The sequence below is a fragment of the Symphalangus syndactylus genome, chromosome 8, assembly GCF_028878055.3.
Source record: "Symphalangus syndactylus isolate Jambi chromosome 8, NHGRI_mSymSyn1-v2.1_pri, whole genome shotgun sequence".
In the NCBI taxonomy this organism is placed as follows: Eukaryota; Metazoa; Chordata; class Mammalia; order Primates; family Hylobatidae; genus Symphalangus; species Symphalangus syndactylus.
The window spans coordinates 55,472,710-55,496,084 of NC_072430.2; the positions used below are offsets into that span (position 1 = coordinate 55,472,710).

General features: G+C 37.1%; 1 protein-coding gene across 5 annotated transcripts in view; it reads right to left on the reverse strand.

Moving 5' to 3' along the window:
- Positions 1–1,461: 1,461 nt before the first annotated feature.
- HIF1A (hypoxia inducible factor 1 subunit alpha) overlaps positions 1,462–23,375 on the reverse strand; it is a 53,357-nt gene continuing 31,443 nt past the window's right edge. For 3 of the 5 annotated variants that reach the window (XM_055289161.2, XM_055289160.2, XM_055289159.2), the window contains exons 5-15: positions 22,974–23,086; positions 22,125–22,327; positions 17,268–17,374; positions 15,474–15,621; positions 12,581–12,801; positions 11,318–11,604; positions 9,065–9,187; positions 8,504–8,937; positions 4,869–4,977; positions 3,903–4,029; positions 1,462–2,790 (exon numbers count right to left, since the gene is read on the reverse strand). In XM_055289161.2, coding sequence (XP_055145136.1) covers positions 2,639–2,790; positions 3,903–4,029; positions 4,869–4,977; positions 8,504–8,937; positions 9,065–9,187; positions 11,318–11,604; positions 12,581–12,801; positions 15,474–15,621; positions 17,268–17,374; positions 22,125–22,327; positions 22,974–23,086 — 2,024 coding nt within the window. In that variant the 3' untranslated portion in view covers positions 1,462–2,638. The remainder of the gene's footprint in view (positions 2,791–3,902; positions 4,030–4,868; positions 4,978–8,503; positions 8,938–9,064; positions 9,188–11,317; positions 11,605–12,580; positions 12,802–15,473; positions 15,622–17,267; positions 17,375–22,124; positions 22,328–22,973; positions 23,087–23,375) is intronic. The other 2 variants (XM_055289163.2, XM_055289162.2) reach the window with 1 other exon arrangement.

The following is a 23,375-nucleotide window of genomic DNA, read 5'->3' on the forward strand; positions in this document are numbered from 1 at the left end:
TGGAATAGCTACATTTCTTTTATACTCAGAACATACATTCTCATTTTTCTGGGTTATGAGTATAAAAGAAATACAGCTGTTTCATAAAATAAGGAGGGGAGAGGAATATTAAGGAGAGAACAACTATTCTAGAATTATAGTTGCCAGGGTTGGGTTATAAGCCTTGGATTAAACCATTATGAAGAAATTTGTGACGGTGCATAAAATTGGGAAGGGCTAGTTCTACTATTCCGTAGCTTAAAGCACTCCAAGTAGCTTGTTTTCTCAGTGACTGAGCAGTGGGTACTTGCTTCCTTCCAGCTGTACTGTCCTTTAACGTGGCTTTCCCTTCTCAATGCTTTCAGAAGTCATTTTCCTGAACTCCTGGTCATTACATAATCTACTCATTTACAAATAGTTTTCAACTGAAGCTAATTTGCTACATAAGCATAATTTTTTGTTTTGTGACCTGTGAATACTAAGCAACTACTTTATTCTAAAATACCACTTCTAGTATACTACTATCTGTAACTAAATGTTGAAGCACTTTGGGTCACAGTGTTTGTGCTTAAGTATACCTGTGCCCCCCCCCCCAAATTTTGCACTGAATCTTAGTATTGTTAACTTTTGTTCCAAAATTTTCATACAATTGTAATCACTGTCCTCCATTAAGATAAAAACAGTTACCTAAGAGATCTGTGGCTCAGTTCCTTTTGTTCAGTATATATACCTCAGGGTACAGGACCTAAGGCTCTGGCACTTCCTACATAATTTGTTCATAAAAATAATTTTCTGTACCTGTAGGTGCAGGGATTCATAGTGATTTTTCGGTTTAAAAAAATATCTTTCTACACTGATTTTTAAAAATGAGATTATCAGTATAAAAGAAATACAACTATTTTGTAAAAGAAAAATATAGGAGGAAAAGAATAAAGCTACTTTGTTTTCAAATGCAGTATCCTTAAAACAAAAACCAAATTTGTTCTAAGTTTGACTTTAGAGTCAGAAAACTTAAGCTTACATTTTTGGTCTGCCATCTACTACTTTTAAAACTTGGGCAATTTATTCATTTGAGGTCTAAATTTATTAATCTGTTAATGGGAATAGATTAGAAATCTTCAGAGAAACTCTAGCCTTTGTAACATTATGTGACTATAATGCTGAGAACTGCTTCACTCATCCCATTCATATTTTAAAAATACTAACATTTTGTGTTTGAGCATTTTAATAGGCTCAGAAACTTAAAAATGACGTTTCTTTTCTAACAACATACTCTTTTCAATGGGATATTATGGTTGTTATTATTTAACATGACATTTAGGGACTCAACATACATTAAGGTGATGGCAATAAGATAAATGTAGAAATAACCAGTACCATGTAATTTTCATAAGTGCTTAAATTGTTGGCAAACAATTTTATGAGTTGGAGGTGTTGAAGCAAATATTATTAATATTTGAACATAAAAGCTGATCAAAGGGGCCTGGTCCACAGAAGATGTTTATTTGATGTAACAAAACAATACAGTTAGTGTTAGATCCAACCACAAAGAGCAAAAGGAATGAAAAATTTGTACAATGTACATAGAAAAAACAAGATATTTACTGTGACAACTATGTATTCCTAAAATAATGCTTCTAAAATTACTCAATTATTGAAATCTACATGAAAAAAAGGATGTTAATAGCGACAAAGTGCATAAAATCAAACATTGTATTTTGAGCAAATTAACATACTAGGCAATTTTGCTAAGAATGCATGATTTTTTTTTTCTTGTTTACAGTCTGCTCAAAATATCTTTATACCAACAGGGTAGGCAGAACATTTAGGTTTAATATCAGTTACACAATATTAGCATAAACTTCCACAACTACATAGGGTATTGTTTTCTTTTGAGCTGGCAAAGTGACTATAGAAACATCAGATGATTTCTCTGAATTGAGAATTTTATCCAAATAAATGCCACATACCTTCTAGATATATGCATATCTTTCTATATTATGTAAATGGCTTTACCCATTTAAATAATAAACCATACAGCATTTAAGAATCATTATTATGTGATTAACAATGTCATGTTCCAGGTTTAACAATTTCATAGGCCAAAAAAAATTCCTTCTTAAAAACTAGTTTTATAAACGCAGAATATATTCCATGAGTAACTGCTGGTATTTTTTAAGAAAATATATTGTGCAATTGTGGCTACCACGTACTGCTGGCAAAGCATTATTATTTATGTAAAATGTGAAAAAAAGGTGTAAAAATTTTTCAACTGCCTATGATCATGATGAAAGGTTACTCCCTTCTTACAAAAATTATATTGGCATCTTCTTAAAAATAATTCGAAAAAGGGATAAACTCCCTAGCCAAAAATAAATAAATAAAAAGGTGCATTTTTTTTTTTAAAATGATGCTACTGCAATGCAATGGTTTAAATACCAAAAAACTGAGAAAATGAGCTGTCTGTGATCCAGCATTAAAGAACATAGTAAAAAAGAGCATTAATGTAAATTAAGTAGAAAGGGGATCAAAATTGAACTAACCAAGTTTGTGCAGTATTGTAGCCAGGCTTCTAAAATTAGATGTAGAAAATATAAATAGACTGCTTTAGGTAATGAGCCACCAGTGTCCAAAAAAAGGAATGAAATTATGAAAAAGCTCAGTTAACTTGATCCAAAGCTCTGAGTAATTCTTCACCCTGCAGTAGGTTTCTGCTGCCTTGTATAGGAGCATTAACTTCACAATCATAACTGGTCAGCTGTGGTAATCCACTTTCATCCATTGATTGCCCCAGCAGTCTACATGCTAAATCTGAAAAACAAAAGAGATACCTAAGTATACATTCATCTAGTCAATGAATATTTATTAAACACCCACAGTGTGTTAGGTATCATAGAAAATAAAGCAAACTTCTGGAAGAGTTTTTAGTTTACCTGGCAAAACCACAACTATGTAAAAAAGTATAATCAAGTGATACTGTTGCTGTGTCAGAAATGTTTACAGGATACAATAAAGGCACAAAGAAATAACAATTTGGAAAAAGGCATAAATATGGTGGGCATCGAGACTGATGCCTGTAATCCTAGCACAGGCTGAGGCAGGAGGATCACTTGAGGCCAGGAGTTTGAAACCAGCCTGGGCAACATAGTGAGACCCCATCTCTACAAAAACTAGCCGGGTGTGGTGAGGCATGTCTGTAGTGCAAGCTACTCAGGAGGCTGAGGTAGGATGATTGCTTGAGCTTGAGCACAGGAGTTTGAGACTGCAGTGAGCTATGATCATGCCACTGCACTCCAGGCCTGGGCAACAGAGCGAGACCCTGTCTCAAACAAACAAACAAACAAACAAAAGAAAAGTAGTCATAAAAATCCACAAATTTCAGCTTCTATCAATATTGACAGCACATGGACATAGATAAGTCAAACAAAATTACTAAAAATGAAAAGCTCCACCTTGAAATGTTAATCTCTGTATTAAGACCATTAAATGACATACAACTTTACTTTTTTTTTTTTTGAGGCAGAGTTTCACTCTTGTCGCCCAGGCTGGAGTGCAGTGGTGCCATCTTGGCTCACTGCAACCTCTGTCTCCTGGGTTCAAGCAATTCTCATGCCTCAGCCTCCCACGTAGCTGGGATTACAGGCGCCCGCCACCACGCCCAGCTAATTTTTGTATTTTTAGTAGAGACGGGGTTTCACCATGGTGGCCAGGCTGGTCTCCAACTCCTGACCTCAGATGATCTGGCTGCCTCGGCCTCCCAAAGTGCTGGGATTACAGGTGTGAGCCACCGTGCCCAGCCGCAGCTTTACTTTTTAATCTTGCTAAGGAACCAAAGTCATTCTCACTTAGATTAAATCTCCTAAATAAAAATGTTTAATGTATTTTGTCTTTGTGATGTTCAAGGTCAGAAAGAATAAACTAACCAGAGGGTATTAAAATAATTGTCTTTTGCTCCATTCCATTCTGTTCACTAGATTTGCATCCTTTTACACGTTTCCAAGAAAGTGATGTAGTAGCTGCATGATCGTCTGGCTGCTGTAATAATGTTCCCTATAAACAGTAAAGTTATTTCAAGTTTAGTTTGTTGAATTTTTTTTTTTAAAACAACCAAAAACCTTGAAATCAGTGTAAATTTAATAACATTATAGGCAGTTTCTTAAATACTACCCTAAATTATTTTGAATTCCTTAAGTTATTTGCCATCCATTATGACCATTCTGTCTATAAATACTTTCCAGTTAATTTAGTTTGAAAATATCAGAATGTATTATACCACTATTGACTTACCCCAAAACATAGCAGTTCTTTTTTAAATTTGAGATGGGCTCTCACTCTCTCGCCCAGGCTGGAGTGCAGTGGCCTGATCTCAACTCACCACAACTTCTACCTCCCGGGTTCAAGCTGTTCTCCTGCCTCAGCCTCCAGAGTGGCTGGGATTATAGTTGTGCACCACCACGCCTGGCTAATTTTTGTATTTTTAGTAGAGATAGGGTTTCACCAAGTTGGCCAGGCTGGTCTCGAACTCCTGACCTCAAGTGATCCTCACCTTGGCCTCCCAAAGTGCTGGGATTACAGGCATGAGGCACTGTGCCTGGCCAACAGCAGTTCTTTTAATAAGGCAAAGTAACTTAAAGGGAAGAGAATGAGATTGGTGGTGATATTCAGGGTGGAGTAAGGGGAGAACTTCACTCAAAATACACTGGAATTGTTTGGAATATGTATTTATTAAACATTTATATTTTTAAAAACCAGTGTATACAGAGTAAAAAAACCCAATGTATAACTTCTGAAAATATAACTTTACTATTTGGAAGAGATGTGGAAACACACACACGCACACGAAATAGCACATTAGCTAGAAAAGCAAAACCTACTACTCTCATACTTACAATTCCTACTGCTTGAAAAAGTGAACCATCATGTTCCATTTTTCGCTTTCTCTGAGCATTCTGCAAAGCTAGTATCTTTGGATTTAGTTCTTCCTCAGGAACTGTAGTTCTGAAAAGAAAAAAATTCTAAATGAAAATATAGCTGTTTTTTTTTTTTCTGAAATACCCAGTGAGCTCTTTTAAAGAAAATACATAATTCCTTAGTTCTCCAATATTAAGGAATATAATATACATAAGATAACTTTCCTGATTACTGAAGTGTATCACCTTAAAAGTAAAAGCTTATTTTTTTTTTTTTTTTTTTTTTTTGGTGAAACGGGGTCTCACTCTGTCAGCCAGGCTAGAGTGCAGAGACATGATCTCTGCTTACTGCAACCAAGCCCTGCCTCTGGAATCAAGTGATCCTCCCACCTCAGCCTCTCAAGTAGCTGAGATTATGGCTAATATATATATATATTTTTTTGTAGAGACGGGATTTCACCATGTTGCTCAGGCTGGTCTCAAACTCCTGAGCGTAAGTGATCCGCCCACCTTGGCCTCCCAAAGTGCTGGGATTACAGGCGTGAGCACCTGGCCTTCAAAGCTTAATTTAACAGAAAATTTTCTACAGTATGCATATTCCTATTTTATAAAATAGAGCTGAACACGACTAAATTGACACTATTGTAGAGTCAAACAGTTAAATATTGTCCTTTTATTCCACGAATATAACAATGCAGTGATATTGTTGGGACTATTGAAATACAAGATCAATCTCACATTCGTATAGCATTTTCAGTTTATAAAACATTTCAAGTTCATTAGTTCATTTTGACCTTACTTAAGTTCCCAAGATAGATAAGGCAGGCCTATCATACCCATTTTATAAATAAGAACCCTGAGGCCTATTGGGTAACTTTCTCAAAGTCCTACTGCTCACTAGTTGCGATATGGAAGTACACTCTAGGTCTCCAGATCCCTACCTCCCCTCCCCTGCTCTTCCCACTATGCTATTTTTCACTCAGTATTGATCTGGTTATCAAACATGAACTATGTATATCTAAAATTAATATTAAATTGTGAAGAATTGTTCTAATGAGTAAAGTACATCAGCTTTGTTATATTATTTTGACTTTTCAAGACACCCCACAAACCAAATGCATAATCATAATGGCTCCTTGCTGTTCCAGATAGTTGAGAATGCCAAATAGGTAAGTGATCTTATTTTGCAGTTTTCTTTGGTTTTTAAAAAATTTCTATAAAACTTATATAGACAGGCAAGTTTAAAAATTCTTATATAGATATATTGTCTTTATGAAATGTAACTCAGTCTATTATGTAAATATCATTGTAGTAGTAGTAGTACTTAGTAGTTATGTTTTTAATGGTTTATCTTAATTTTTGAAATTCCTTTCATAAAAGTTTTCAGTGTATGCTACATTGGAACTAATGTTTACAAACAATTGCTAGCTGGGCGCAGTGGCTCACAACTGTAATCCCAGCACTTTGGGAGGCTGAGGCAGGCGGATCACCTGAGGTCGGGAGTTTGAGACCAGCCTGAACAACCTGGAGAAACCCCATCTCTACTAAAAATACAAAATTAGCTGGGCGTGGTGGCGCATGCCTGTAATCCCAGGTACTCAGGAGGCTGAGGCACAAGATTTGCTTGAACCAGCGAGGCAGCGGTTGTGGTGAGCGGAGATCCGAGATCGCGCCATTGCACTCCAGCCTGGGCAACAAGAGCAAAACTCCGTCTCAAAAAAAAATTGCTAAACTGACCTGATGTGTTGTTACACTTTGGCTTTGACAAGTACAAGAGAACAGTTGTTCAGAAAACTGGATATCCCATCCTCTGTAGCTGATAGTAAACTGTAACTTGTAAGTGATTGTCATTTTTATTACTGTATTCATGCATCTGTCAGTCCAACAACCATTGTTTTTTTTCTTTTTTTTTTTTTTGAAACCAAGTTTCACTCTTCTCGCCCAGGCTGGAGTGCAATGGCACAATCTCGGCTCACTGCAGCTTCCACCTCCAGGGTTCAAGCAATTCTCCTGCCTCAACCTCCCAAGTAGCTGGGATTACAGGCGTGTGCCACCACGCCCAGCTAATTTTTGCATTTTTAGTAGACAGGGTTTCACCATGTTGGCCAGTCTGGTCTCAAACTCTTGGCCTCAGGTGATCCACCCGCTTCAGCCTCCCAAAGTGCTGAGATTACAGGCATGAGCCACTGCACCCTGCCTCAACAACCATTTATTGAGGAAGTATTACACATTAGGTCATCAACTAAGTATTAGTACCATTAAAATGCCCAAGATACTATGATTGCCCTCGTGGAGCTCAGAGTCAAAAGTGAGTTAGTGACACAGTAAATAAAGTAACATAAAGTACTTCTGAGTTCATCTAAAGCCCCAATATCTTTTCTAAGCTTAGGGAAAAGACCTCTCCCAGCACTCTAGGTCAAGGTGGGAATGCTAGGCAGGGAAAAAAGCTATGTGTTCTGGCTACCACAGTGGTTCTTTCCTATTGCTATTGATATCTGGCTTAATCTAGACATAGTAGAGAAGGAATCATTTCCCTCTTCCACACACTTATTAGATAAAACTTAATTTCTTCTAGCTATAGCCTCTAACTTAAAATATGTGAAATCCCCTTACAAATTATATACAGAAAGTATAACTTAAAAATTGGGTCATGGCCATATGTTTGTTTGAACTAGCTCCATAGAAGTAATAATTCATGCTTAGATTCCTGGTGTACAGTTCAAAAACCTGTGTAGCCTGCAATATATATATATAGCTAATGTTCTACAAATACGTAATGAAAAATAAAAGCAACGTTAATACAAGTTAACTATAATGAAATTTTAAAAGAGGGACCTGTAAATATCTATACTGAATGCTGAAGATGGAAGGCTCAATTTGGAATGTGCAATTGGAAATAACCCTTAAATTGGAAGGGCTTTTCTTCAGATAAGCTTAAAAAAGAGCTCTAAGAAATGGAAACATCTAAGTAGCGAGGGTAGTTAACTAGTCTGATTTAAACAACTGCAGGAAGTACATCTGAGCCAACTTTTACACATTTACAGAACTTACTGAGCTGGATTTTATTTTAAAGGTGTCGGAAGACCCTCTTACATTTAGATAGGTAATTTTAGAATTTATAATTATTTTAGAAAAAATAGGAGCGGGCGTGGTGGCTCACACCTGTAATTCCAGCTCTTTCGGAGGCCGAGGCAGGCGGATCACCTGAAGTTGGGAGTTTGAGACCAGCCTGACCAACATGGAGAAACCCTGTCTCTATGAAAAATACCAAAAAAATTAGCTGGGCGTGGTGGTGCATGCCTGTAATCCCAGCTACTCGGGAGGCTGAGGCAGGAGAATCTCTTGCACCAAGGAGGTGGAGGTTGCCGTGAGCTGAGATTGTGCCACTGTACTCCAGCCTGGGCGACAGAGTGAGACTCTGTCTCAAAAAAAAAAAGAAAGAAAGAAAAAGAAAAAATATATGAGGTTAATTTAGAAAGTTTTTTGAGTTCTCAAGAATTTGCCTTAGGGCATATATATCAAAGTTTGCTGTAAGTTTAAAAATCATGTACTATCACATACATTTATCTCAAAAATAACAAAAGAACTATAACTTGAATGTTACACATAAATACCTTTGACTCAAAGCGACAGATAACACGTTAGGGCTTCTTGGATGAGATTTTTCTGTCTGTTCTATGACTCCTTTTCCTGCTCTGTTTGGTGAGGCTGTCCGACTTTGAGTATCTCTATATGGTGATGACGTGGCACTGGTAGTTTCTTTATGTATGTGGGTAGGAGATGGAGATGCAATCAATATCTTAATGTCTTCCATACGGTCTTTTGTCACTGTTTTTAATTCATCAGTGGTGGCAGTGGTAGTGGTGGCATTAGCAGTAGGTTCTTGTATTTGAGTCTGCTGGAATACTGTAACTGTGCTTTGAGGACTTGCGCTTTCAGGGCTTGCGGAACTGCTTTCTAATGGTGACAACTGATCGAAGGAACGTAACTGGAAGTCATCATCCATTGGGATATAGGGAGCTAACATCTCCAAGTCTAAATCTGTGTCCTTTAAAACAGCAAATACATGAGTTTTTACAATGGCCACACCTTATAAATAAAAAACAAGTGAAACCCAAAGTCACTTCAGACTAAAAACTAATGAAATTTAATATAAAACAAATAAGTTCATATACCTGAGTGGAAAATGGGTTCTTTGCTTCTGTGTCTTCAGCAAAAAGTTTTTCTACCAATTCCAACTTGAATTCATTGACCATATCACTATCCACATAAAAACAATATTCACTGGGACTATTAGGCTGTAAAAAGAAATATGTTTACTATTTCCTGAAGAAGCCTCCATATACTTTGCTAGTTGTCAGAATTTTCAAACTAGATCCAGAAAAACCAGAAAACACACAACCAAGTCCATCGTGTTTATCAAATTTTATTTAACTAGGCTGGGCTCGGTGGCTCACGCCTGTAATCCCAGCACTTTGGGAAGCCAAGGTGGGCGGATCCCGAGGTCAAGAGATCGAGACCATCCTGGCCAACATGGTGAAACCTCATCTCTACTAAAAATACAAAATTAGCGGGGCATGGTGGCATACGACTGTAATCCCAGCTACTCAGGAGGCTAAGGCAGGAGAATCACTTGAACCTGGGAGGCGGAGGTTGCAGTGAGCCAAGATCATACCACTGCACTCCAGCCTGGCGACAGAGTGAGACTCCATCTCAAAAAAAAAAAAAACAATTTTTTTAGTGAAAATAGTGACATTTTGAAGATTATACTAGTAACTAATTTTGCCAATATACATATTTCTGACTATGTAATATAACATCATTTACAAAACTGAGATGAAAAGAAACACCTTATTCTAAAGAATAAAACCTATTTGGTAATTCACATCCCACAATGGTACCTAATTGACCAATTAACTAGATGCTACATTCACTGGAATTTACCTTTGAACTGAGAAGGCACACTCCTGTGGTGACTGAGCTACCTAAAAATCTCACAGTTACTGTCGGGGGTGGGAGAGTAAAATAAGTTATTTTACCTGCATATACCTGAACGAATATACATTATTACTATTTTAAGAGTTCTGGGCAAGAATTTTAACAAAAAACTATAGCTGTGTATTCTAAGCAAGAAATTTTGCTTTCCTCATTCTAACGTTTCTGTTAGATTTACTTTTGTTAGATAAAAACCAAGACGAATCAAACATTTTTTTTTTTGTGCTGGGTAAATTAAGCAACCAGAGCATAGGATATATATTCATTCAACACAAGGCTATGAGATGTCAAATCTCCTACTCTTAGCTTGTCAGTTTTATTCAACAAATACTTAATGTAGAATTATTTACCACTTATTAAAGCTTATTTATGCCTCATTTATCAAGTTATAATGTTCAGATCTAAGTTGCCCTACTCCTGAGCATATTTTTAGATGTAGGAAGCCCTAAAATGGAATCATTCTAGATTTAGAAATAGAGCCCTGTGTGGTATCTCTAGTCTTGGCCAGCCTAGCCTTTAAAGATTATTTTTATTGTGTTTATAGGACAATTAATACCAAGACAGATCCAGAATAAAAAAGACCAGTACTAAGTATTTATTTTACATAACACTTGTTATTTTCGTTTATACTTATCCAAAATTTCAAAATAGTGATGGAAATTAGACTAAATTGGGCAAAGAATTTATAAGGTCCTTTCCCATTTAAACCCTGGTAAGTCTATTGCTACCAGACAGTTCTCCAACTCAAAGGGGTAATGGGCCAGGCATGGTAGCTCACACCTGTAATCCTAGTACTTTGGGAGGCCAAGGCAGGAGGATCACTTGAGCCCAGGAGTTTAAAACCAGCCTGGGCAACATAGTGAGAACCCTAACTCCACAAAAAAAAAAAAAAAAAAAAAAAAGGTTAAAAACTTAGCCAGGCATGGTGGTGCGGGCCTGTAGTCCCAGCTACTTGGGAGGCTGAGGTGGGAGAATCATTTGAGCCTGGGAGGTTGAGGCTGTGATTGCACCACTGCACTCCAGCCTGGGTGATAGTGAGGCTCTTTCTCAAAACAAAACAACAAAACACAATAAAACAAACTAAAAGGGGTAACAGGTATAGGCTGTAGCTACCTTGAGCACATATTCTCTTTAAATGTCCAAATTCAAGATGTTTTTGTCCTACTGATATAAATAATAGAGAAACAATGTACCTTTCACCTTTTGGTTTATATTAAGCTAGTTTCTTCCCATGTCCCTGACTATCTTTGAGCCTAAAACATGTGCTCAGGTCTAAGTTAGGCAATAGCTCTTGCAATAATTTTAAAGTGCTAAAATTCAAACACACAAATGTAATTTGTGGTTCAAATGAGTGTTTGAATCAAACTTATAAATACATTCTTGAATGTTAAAATCTGAAAGTTGTCCCTTTCTGATTATATTATGACACCTACCTCAGGTGAACTTTGTCTAGTGCTTCCATCAGAAGGACTAGGTGGCTGATCCTGAATCTGGGGCATGGTAAAAGAAAGTTCCAGTGACTCTGGATTTGGTTCTAATTTTAATGCAACTTCTTGATTGAGTGCAGGGTCAGCACTACTTCGAAGCGGCTTTGGTGTTTCAGAGGTGGGTAATGGAGACATTGCCAAATTTATATTCTGTAATTTTTCGTTGGGTGAGGGGAGCATTACATCATTATACAATGGTACTTCCTCAAGTTGCTGGTCATCAGTTTCTGTGTCTGTGGGGAAAAAATATGAGTCAATCTAAAGTATGGAAGGATTTTTTTTTTTAACCCAAGACAGAGTCTTGCTCTGTTGCCCAGGCTGGAGTGCAATGGCGCAATCTCGGCTCACTGCAACCTCTGCCTCCTAGGTTCAAGCAATTCTCTTGCCTCAGCCTCCCAAGTAGCTGGGATTACAGGCGCACACCACCACGCCCAGCTAATTTTTGTATTTTTGGTAGAGACGGGGTTTCACCATGGTGGCCAGGCTGGTCTCGAACTCCTAACCTCCAGTGATCCACCCGCCTCGGCCTCCCAAAGTGCTGGGATTACAGGCGTGAGCCACTGCGCCCGGCCACAAGGATTTTCACATATAAAAAATTTATGTTCTTTTTCACAAAAGGTTTGTCGAATTCATCAAACAAGAAAATGTTACCAAATTTTCCTTCATCAGAAAGTTTACATATAATAGTATAGTATAACCATAAGTCTGAGTTATCTTTACAATCCACGATTGATACTTCCTCTTAATCTCTATGGCATAAAAGACAAAAGGCAATACCAACCTTTTTATATATTAAAATGTTCTCTACTTTAAAATTGCAGTTTTCATCTTCAATGCTTGTCGATGTTATAGTATGACTACTTTTTTATCCTTTAATGCAACAATGCCTACTTCCATATAACTCTGCTAAACTGTGGAGAAAATCTGACAGCAGGATACAGAAATAGAGTAGCCAGGAAAAATTTATGTGGGAAGAAGAAATACCTTAAGGACACTTTGAAGCACAATTTCCAACAATATAAAAAAGCAAGAATGGTAAGAAATTACAGGGGCAAAAATATTTAAGCAAATACATTTAAGAAAACTATAAAAATATATTAGCTTGTAATGTCCAAATGATTACCAACAAAAACCGTAAAGTAATGTTTAGTTGAAATGGGGCTTGCAGCAACAGACACAATTTAGGCAATTAACAAAATAACTACTCACCGTTGCTGCCAAAATCTAAAGATATGATTGTGTCTCCGGCGGCTGGGGCCAGCAAAGTTAAAGCATCAGGTTCCTTCTTAAGTTTGTCAAAGAGGCTACTTGTATCTTCTGATTCAACTTTGGTGAATAGCTGAGTCATTTTCATATCTGAAGATTCAACCGGTTTAAGGACACATTCTGTTTGTTGAAGGGAGAAAATCAAGTCGTGCTGAATAATACCACTGTCAAAACAAGAGAAATTAGTAATTCACAAATGAGCACTTGATACAGTGAGGGGAAGGGGGACTGTGAAATGGTCTCTTAAAAAATTCTGCTTTATGGACAGGAACATTTTAAGATTTCTTGAAATGCATGATCACTCATGCGTACTATGTCACACTTAGGGTTTTAAAATGCTAATACAAACTAAAGACCCAATAAAATTCACAGTATGCAGCCATAAAAAAGAATGAAATCATGTCCTTTGCAGCAACGTGGATGCATCCAGAGACCATTATCCTAAGTGAGATAACCCAGGAACAGAAAACCAAATGCTGCATGTTCTCACTTGTAAGTGGGAGCTAAACACTGGGTTACTTGTGGACATAAAGATGGCATCAATAGACATTGAGGACTACTAGGGGAGAGGGGCAAGGGTTGACCAACTGTTGGGTATTATGCTCACTACCTGGGTGACAGCATCAGTTGTACCCCAAACCTCAGCATCACATGATATATTCACGTAACAAACCTATGCATGTATCCCCTGAATCAAAAATAAAAGTTGAAATTTAAAAAATCCCCAGTACAAGATAATTTGACTAATTTCAGTTAAGAATTTCAGATATCCAGGCTGGGCGCAGTGGCTCATGCCTGTAATCCCAGCACTTTGGGAGGCTGAGGCGGGTGGATTGCTTGAGCCTGGGAGTTCAAGAGCCTGGCTAACATGGCAAAACCCCGTCTCTACTAAAAATACAAAAAATTAGCCTGGTGTGGTGGTGCACACCTGTAGTCCCAGCTACTTGGGAGGCTGAGGCACAAGAATCGCTTGAGTTCGGGAGGTGGAGTGAGCCAAGATCACGCCACTGCACTCCAGCCTGGGCGACAGAGTGAGACTCCGTCTCAAAAAAAAAAAAAAAAAAAGAAAAAAAGAATTCCAGATATCCTTTGAGAAGAGTGGTGATGACAAGGCAATTTGTAGTCAAGTACATGAAGGACACCAAAAAATCTTCAGAATTGTGCTGACACACATTATGAAACTGGCACAAAAGAACTCTTTAGCATCAATATGTGAGGCATGATCTAAGGATAGTCCTAAAGATACACAGATAAATGATCAAGAACTTTCTAAGACAGGGGCCATATTTTCTTTGGTGGTGAGAACATAAGGTGATACCACCTACAGGATACGGTTGAAGAGGGATGATGAGCAAAAGTTTAGCTTCACGTTTGGCTTAAATGTAAATTACTCCTTTAATTAACGTATTAAATGTTCACTATCTGAAATGAACTGAGAATGCAAAGATTAAAATAGCCAACTCTTGACCTTAAGAAATTTATAACCCATTGTGAAAGTAGATATGTAAACAATTAAAATACACTGTGATAACTGCTAAAATAGAGAAGGCTTGCTTCACTGAGAAGCTAGCAAGCTGATACTTGGGATCAAGTGGCATTTGCTAGGCAGACTGGGGTGTGAGGAAGAGAAAGACATTCCAAGTGGAGGATTCTTACATAATGGCAAAGTCACAAAAGAACTCTGTGGCTGGGGTGTGAGGAAGAGAAAGACATTCCAAGTGGAGGATTCTTACATAATGGCAAAGTCACAAAAGAACTCTGTGGCACTAATATTAAAACATTAAAGGATGGTGTCAGAAGTGGCAAAAATAAAAAACTGGCCAAAGTCCTAAGAGGGGTGGCCCTAGATGTTAAAGGGAAGGCTAAATCTCTGATGCATGAGTATGATGGTAAACAAGGATGCTATACACCTAGGCAAGTGTTTATCTTGGAAATGATAAAAAGATCGCTAAAATTCTAAGGAAAATAAGATGATGACATATCCACACTAGAAAGCTTAGCCTGGTAGTAATGGGCAAGATGGACTAGAATGTGGTAATAATGTGGACAGGTAGACTAGATGGGGCAGGAGTCTAGTAAAATAGATCATATGAAAAATTAAATTTTGATGTACATAATATTCACAAGCCAAAGAGCTAAGTGAAGAGTTCATGAAGATACAAGAGCCATGTATTAACATCATATAGCTTATTAATCTCATAGAATTTTTTTTTAATTATACTTTAAGTTCTAGGGTACATGGCGCACAACGTGCAGGTTTGTTACATATGTATACATATGCCATATTGGTGTGCTACATCCATTAACTCGTCATTTACATTAGGTATATCTCCTAATGCTATCCCTCCCCCCTCCCTAATCTCATAGAATTCCATTTAATTTTCATTATAACCTTCTGAAGGATTATCTACATAGATGAAATTCAGAAAAATGAAGAGACTTCCCCAAGGTCAGGGAGCTAATGAGTGGTAGAGCTATGATACAAACCTAGGCCAGTATTCTTCCTACAAAAAGAACACAGCTGTCTTGAGATAGTATATGCCAATATCTGTATAACTAGACCAAACCAATCAATGGATCTGGTATTTTTTTCATGGTCTTTTTAAAAATAGGAGTGAAGGTATGGGGACGGACAACTACTGACAGTATTTAGTGGCATCACTGTAGAATAGCTGGACTGGAAACCTAGGTCAGAGTATAGAAAATAACAATTTGGTAGTGATGTAAAAGAATTAAAATTTAGTTAATATTTATAATCTTATCTTCCTATAAATGAACAGAGTATCCAAAAAGAATTACTATTTGTTCCCCAAAAATGTTTATTTCTCAAACTTACCTCACAACATAATTCACACATACAATGCACTGTGGTTGAGAGTTCTTGGTGTTATATATGACAGTTGCTTGAGTTTCAACCCAGACATATCCACCTCTTTTGGCAAGCATCCTGTACTGTCCTGTGGTGACTTGTCCTTTAGTAAACACTAGGGGGGAAAAGGAAAAAGAATCATGCAGAGAAAATATTGTAACTTTGAATTTTCAATTAAATGAGCAGATGCTGAATGTTGATCATTGTTTTGGAAAACAAATGTTTATTTAGTGGAATCAGTTGTAACTGCTTACATTCTGACAGTGTGTCCCAGAATAGCTGAAAATATACCCATTTCCTTTTTCAAACCCCCTAAATAAAACTCCTTTGCTGCCAATGAGCTAAGTGAAGAGTTCATGAATATACAATCTTCAGTAACTAAAATTCCTTTAATGACTTAGGTTGAAAGTGTCAGATTAGAGAATAATCAATAGCCTTTTTCAAGAAAATGGTGCCGCAATAACTTCCTTAAATTCTGACTACGGTTTCCAGAGAACCAAAGATGCTTTAAAAAGCTGTATGTAGCATATTTAAATATAAATTGATACCACATTGTAAGTCTTTTGGCAATTTAGGCAATTTAAATTAAATATTGATTTGGGAGAAAGTACTAAATAAATCCTAATGATGGTATTATTTTGAGGATTGGGGGGTCCTGACTGCAGACTTGGATTTACTCTTGAGTTCAAGGCTGATCAGTCACACAAACTAAGTGATATTCAGGTATCCTCAAGCACAGTAGAAAGTCATGCATAGGTACAGATTAAACAGGTGAGATAGTCCAAAGTTTAACTTACCTTGGGGATCTTAACATTCGAGTAAAATTCAGAATCAAATCTTATGTCAAAGGTACTTGTTTTGGGTGACTATAGTCAAAAATAATTTAATTGTACATTTTAAAGTAACTAAAAGAGGCCGGGTGCCAAGGCATGTGGATAACCTGAGGTCAGGAGTTCGAGACCAGCCTGGCCAACATGGCGAAACCCCGTCTATACTAAAAATACAAAAATTAGCCAGACGTGGCGGTACACGCCTATAATCCCAGCTACTTGGGAGGATGAGGCAGGAGAATCTCTTGAACCTGGGAGGCGGGGGTTGCAGTGAGCCGAGATTGCTCCACTGCACTCTAGCCTGGGCGACAGAGTGAGATCCTGTCTCAAAAGAAAAAACTAAATAAATAAATAAAATAAAATAACCAAAAGAGTATAACTGGATTGTTTGTCACACAAGATAATGCTTGAGGTGATAGGTACTCCATTTATCCTTATGCATTGCATGCCTATATCAAAATATCTCATGTAACCCATAAATATACACAGCTAACTATGCACTTATAAGCATTTTTAAAAATGGTACTTATTACCAAATGTGATGTTCACCACCTTCACATTCATTGATTGTACAAATATTTTCTGAGTGCCTTTTACATACCAACCACTGTTCTGAGTATTTATGTGAATTCTGAAAATTATGCTATTCAATACTCTATAATATTTGGATTTTCAAAAGTCTTTGTATTTAAAATGCCAGGAAGTTTTGTCTATGATTAAATGATTCTATTTTTACTGATATTTGTTGCAACACATACAAAACACAAAATGGTCAAGATCTCTACTGAATAGGCCTGTTAACACATTTAGTCTAGGAAGACTGTTCATTTTAACCAGAGAATTAGATGGGTAGCCAAACTGTACAGAGGTTGCACAGAGGTTGCAACAGTTAAGTAATTAGAGTATCTCTGAGTTCTTCCATTGTACTTACTATCATGATGAGTTTTGGTCAGATGATCAGAGTCCAAAGCATGATAATATTCATAAATTGAGCGGCCTAAAAGTTCTTCTGGCTCATATCCCATCAATTCGGTAATTCTGTTAGTAAAAAATACAAGACTTAAGAAAAAAAAGGGAGACACTGATAAAAATTTTTCTCCTCCCAAGTTAACTGATAGGCATTAATCTTATGGACAAGTGAATTTTCAAAAATAAAGAGCATCCTCCTTTGCTTAGAATAAATTTACACCTCACTTTAGCAACTACAGTTATTAAATGCAACACCACACATTTCTTTAAGTCCTCTAGGTTCGTCCTGTTATTTAACTCTTTTATCCTGTTCACCCAAACTTGTTACTTATCCTTTTTTTTTTGAGACAGAGTTTCCCTTGTGTTGCTCAGGCTGGAGAGCACAATAAGGTGTGATCTCGGCTCACCGCAACCTCCACCTCCTGGGTTCAAGTGATTCCCCTGCCTCAGCCTCCCAACTAGCTGGGATTACAGGCATGTGCCACCACGCCCAGCTAATTTGGTATTTTTAGTAGGGATGGGGTTTCTCCATGTTGGTCAGGCTGGTCTTGAACTCCTGACCTCAGGTGATCCACTCGCCTCAGCCTCCCCGAAGTACTGGGATTACAGGCGTGAGCCAACGTGCCCAGCCTACTTGTTACCTATTCTTATTACATCTCATTATACATACTTTTGGTAACAAGGCAGAGTATTAATAAACAGATAAGAAATACTACTAAACTGTAAAAGTTGTAAAGGTAGTCACTGACACTTATTTTAAAATATAGATAAAATCTATAACATTTCTTCATAAAGCCAATTCTTTATGTAGTAACTTTTAAGCCCCTAGGCAACACCTCACTTTGAGAGATCAATAGCCATTACACAATTCTAATATCATCAACCAAAGAGCATCTACACTAAATGGGAACTAAAGGAATTATGTTTTAGAAGATGCTCTTGTACTTAGTTTAGTTTTTGGCATTCCATGAAATTATGGGAGTAATTTAAGATAAAACAATATTTCAAATGAAAATAGATTGGAAAACAATCCAATTACCCTATCTAGCTCGCTGGCAGAGAGTAGACCTTTATTTAAGACACAGACTAGATCTTATTCTCTGTAAGCAGTATGAAATGGCAAGCATGACATGAGAAAGAGAAAGCTATCTTCCTAGTACCATGCTGAACAGAAATACTCTCTTCTCAAGTCTTTCTAGGAGCAAAACATGAGTTAAGCTTTTAGATTCTCAGCCTTTAGATTTCAGAGGACTTTCTTACTGAGGTGCAAGCAAACCTTATATAACATGCTGTGTGTCAAAAAAAAAAACCCACCTAACTACAGGAAGGACATAGGCAAGATAGCCTATAAAGGTATAAAAGTAACATTGCTTGTGTTCTCACACTTAAAGGCAAGATCTTCCATAGTTTATTACAAAATAAATACATAAATGAAAAGCTGATTTGCCAAAAACCAAACCAAACTCAACTCAAACCCTCAATTCTTTACAAAGGGACATCTCTAAACACAGCAACACCAGGTGGCAGCATTATAAAGGAAAACATGTTTTTAAACAAAATCAGTCATATTTCTTGAAATTATGCTTTAAACATAATTTTAATTGGTCTTATATTTTTCTGTTTAAATAAAATTCCCATGGAATTAAAAACTTTTTCACTATTCAAATCTTAATATGCCTATGTGTGCCTGGCATTATTCTAGGCATGAAAATGCAAAGACAAAACTCAGCACGTGGCTAATCTTCCAGTAGATGTACTGTACTACTTAGGAAATAATGTGATAAATGCAGTGATGAGAATCTATTCCATGGAATCCTATCCATGCAAAGGAATGGTAGAATGAGGAACTGCCTCTTATAGGAGACTTATGACTAGAAAGAGACAAAGGAAAGGCAAAACTGCTTTCAGGAAAAAGGTATAGTATAAGCAAAAGATTTTTAAAAATGCTTAACATGGTGCAGGTAACAAAGATTCTATAATACGATTAGTGGAGACATATGAGATGATGCTGAAGAAGTAGGTAGGGGGATCAGATTAATGAGGGTATTATTTATATTGTCATAGGAAGCTCTGATTTAATCTAATGTCAATCAGTGCTTCTCAATATGAGGTATGTCTATCACTAAAAGATACCAAGAAGTCAAAAATATAAACTGTATATGCTTTCCTAGAAGGTCAGTTTTACACATATTGGAGCAAGAAAAGTGAAGTTAATTTAACTTTAGAAAATTACATAGCTTATATTCTGTACCAAAGGGGTGGGGGTGTCCAGAAAATATGACCAAAAATTGTTTTTAATGGACTAGGAAACCCATGATCTAAAGCAGTATACAACTCATTTATTTTGAGGCAGGAACTGTTCATCTTCATTTCTACTTTAGTGCCATGAACATAGTAGATGCTCAAATAAAGTGTTGAATAATTTGTAATGATTATTAGTATAGTAAATAGCAGCTATTTGTGGAATATTTTGGAGTTTAGGAGCTTGATATGTTAGATTTTCTTAAAATTGAGCAAAATTTTTTCCATAGCTTGGTTCTCAGGGGTTACAGATGCGAGAAGTTCCTGGAAAGAGCTCTAAACCAGAAAATAACAGTCTGCTGGTCAAACTCAAAACTGTCTTGGTTGATATATGAGCTGGCTGTCTTTACTGTTACCTCCCGTCATGATCATTTTGCTAATTTTCTGCTATAACTAGAGGGGAATGTCACTCCCTTTCTCATTTTTGCTCCATTATCTTCCTTTCTCCCTGGCCTCACCTCTACTTTGTTACCTTAAGTTTTCAAAAAAATAAAAAATAATTCCTCAAAATAGGATGGAAATCTCTGTTCCATCATACATTTACATGAATACTAGTAGTAAACACCTTAAAATAATTCTTAGCTTTTCTATATTCATTTTCTTAAAGTTCACACCAGTAGTGAAGCATTCACTATGTGCACTAGGCACTCAACAGACTCCTTTAATCCTTATAACATCCTTCTGAGGTATTTTTTTTTTTTTTTTTTTTTTTAGAGATGGAGTCTCACTCCGTCTCCCAGGCTGGAGTGCAGTGGTGCAATCTTGGTTCACTGCAACCTCCACCTCCTGGATTCAAGCAATTCTCCTACTTCAGCCTGAGTAGCTGGGATTATGGACACGTGCCCCCATACCCAGCTAATTTTTGTATTTTTCGTAGAGATGGGGTTTTACCATGTTGGCCAGGCTGGTTTCAAACTCCTGACCTCAGGTGATCCACCTGCCTCGGCCTCCCACAGTGCTGGGATTACAGGCATGAGCCACCAGACCCGGCCATGATTCTTATTTTATAGATAAGGAATGTGAGTTTTACAACGGTTAAGTACCAAGGCCAAGGCCACATTGTAAGTATCAGAGCTGCATGCCATGAGTGAATCTAACATGGGATTCCAAAGAGAGAGTTAGGGCCAGAGCATAAATATCTTTGTTTGCCATGCTAAGTTTAGATTGTATTGTGTAGGTCTATTTTTTTTTCAGTCTTTTAAAATGCACATCTTCTTTTGATAAATGAAAATTTACTTCCCTCATCTAGTATTTTTATAAACAAAATATTTTTGTGTGCAAAGATGAAGGGAAGCATTTGAGGCATTTTCAACAACAGAATGCCATGATCTGATTTTCACATTAGGACACCCACTTTCTGGCAACTTAGATGAAAGATTACAAGGGTACAAATCTATTGGCAAAAAGGCAGCTATGCCAACAACTCAAGTCAAGGGTAATAATGAGCTAATGAATTCAATGGCAGGAGCGCAAGGATGGAAAGGAGGAAATGGATCAAGAGATATATGTAGACAGTAAATCTGTAAGATTTAGACACTAACTGTATGTAGCTAATGAATGTAAAAGAAAAGTTACGGATGACTTCCAAAGTTTTGCTGGAGTCATATGTATATGGTGGTGTATTAACCACGATAAGCGTTATAGGAAGAAAAGCAGTTTTTGATGATGATGTTGTTTGGGGGCAGTAGTGGTACAGTTCAGTCACAGAAATACTTAGTTTACAATATAGAAGAATATCCAGATAGAAATATTAAGTTGGCAATTAAATAGAATTAGTTACAGAAAGAAATGTGGGAAATAGTAATAGAAACCGTGGGCAAGGTTGAAGCTTCTCAGGGAAAATATGTAGGATGAAGCGATATACAAACACTTGGCTTTCTAGTCCCCAACCTAAGGTAATCTATCTTTGCTCAGAATACACACTGCATATCTTTGAAATTCTCTCTTTAAGTAAGTAAAGCCCCTATTGGGGAAAAAAAGACTCATCTTAATTTCTGGATAGCACCTAGTAAAGTAAGCGTTCATAGTACAGAGTAAATGTTCAATAAATGTGGCTGAATTAATTTACAAAGTTAATCTAATATTATAGGATGTATCATTCTGTTCAATTAAGTGGAAAGCATAGTTTAACACTGAGTAATTTTTTTGTTTTTTTTTTTAGATGGAGTCTTGCTCTGTCATCCAGGCTGGAGTGTGGTGGTGTGATCTCAGCTCACCATAACCTCCACCTCCCAGGTTCAAGCGATTCTCCTGCCTCAGCCTCCTGAGTAGTGCCCGCCACCATGCCCCACTAATTTTTGTGTTTTTTAGTAGAGATGGGGTTTCAACACATTGGCCAGGCTGGTCTCGATCTCCTGACCTCAGATGATCCGCTCCCCCTGCCTCGGCCTTCCAAAGTGCTGGGATTATAGCTGTGAGCCACCATGCATGGCCAACGCTGAATCTTTGCTATGGTGAATATTCAATAATGCTGTAGACTAATTAAAAATTTCAAATTCACATTTTAGATCGAATTTACCTTTCGTCACAATAAGAAAATTTCATATCCAGGCTGTGTCGACTGAGGAAAGTCTTGCTATCTAAAGGAATTTCAATATTTGATGGGTGAGGAATGGGTTCACAAATCAGCACCAAGCAGGTCATAGGTGGTTTCTTATACCCACACTGAGGTTGGTTACTGTTGGTATCATATACGTGAATATGGCCTGTGCAGTGCAATACCTGTGTATGAAGAAGAAAACAAAGCAGTTAAAAAAAAAATATTTACAATGCTAGGAAACAAAAAAAGCAGAGATAAGTAGTTGAGTCTGACATGGTCAGTAAGCTTTGATAAAATTTACTGTCACTAGTGGATTAATCATGTTTTTGAAAATCAATGAACATTTTTCCTATGATACCACCCATGACCTACTTCCTGCCCAGGGCCTATACATTACTCTTTAAAAAATTCCCCTCATATAAAGTCTAGGCTGCTTTTTCATTCATCTCATCATCATGGCTGTTTGATAGTTATCTCTGGCACTGATGACTATGTTTCAACGTTGAACAAAGATACAAAACCATGATTAATAGAAAATTAAGCCCTATCAGGATTCAAATATTGTGTGGTTGGCAAAGCCAACTGATTAAGTAAGCCTGGTACACCAGTGCCACAATTCACATAATTTAAGTTTGTGCCTCAAATTGGCAAATTACTACACGGTTCTGGATTTTGGGGATCACAGGCAAATCAGTTGAAGATATAAATGTTACATAACCAAACACCAAGGAACTGTAAACCTTCCCTCACAATTCTAAAGTTATCTTAATACTACAATGTCTATGTATAAATAAAGTGTATCATCAATCATAAATAATTTTCACTTACCTTCCATGTTGCAGACTTTATGTTCATAGTTCTTCCTCGGCTAGTTAGGGTACACTTCATTCTGAGAAAAAAGCTTCGCTGTGTGTTTTGTTCTCTACCCTTTTTCACAGGGCCTAATGAAAGCATGAAATAAAGTTTTAAAGCAACTAAATATACAAATTTGTTACAATAAAAGTAGCAAAGTGCCCATCACCTAGATCAACTGAATACCTGTTCAATTAAGTCTCAGCATGAACACAGTAATTCATTCCCCTTTTACTCACTCCAGCACACCCAAGAGATCTGACACACACTACTCAGTAGCTGTGATTCCCTGAATTGGCTGAAAGATAATCCGTATTTGGGATAACAGTTAATCATTCAAGCCAGTAAGCTTAGTCAAACTACACAGAAATATAAAAA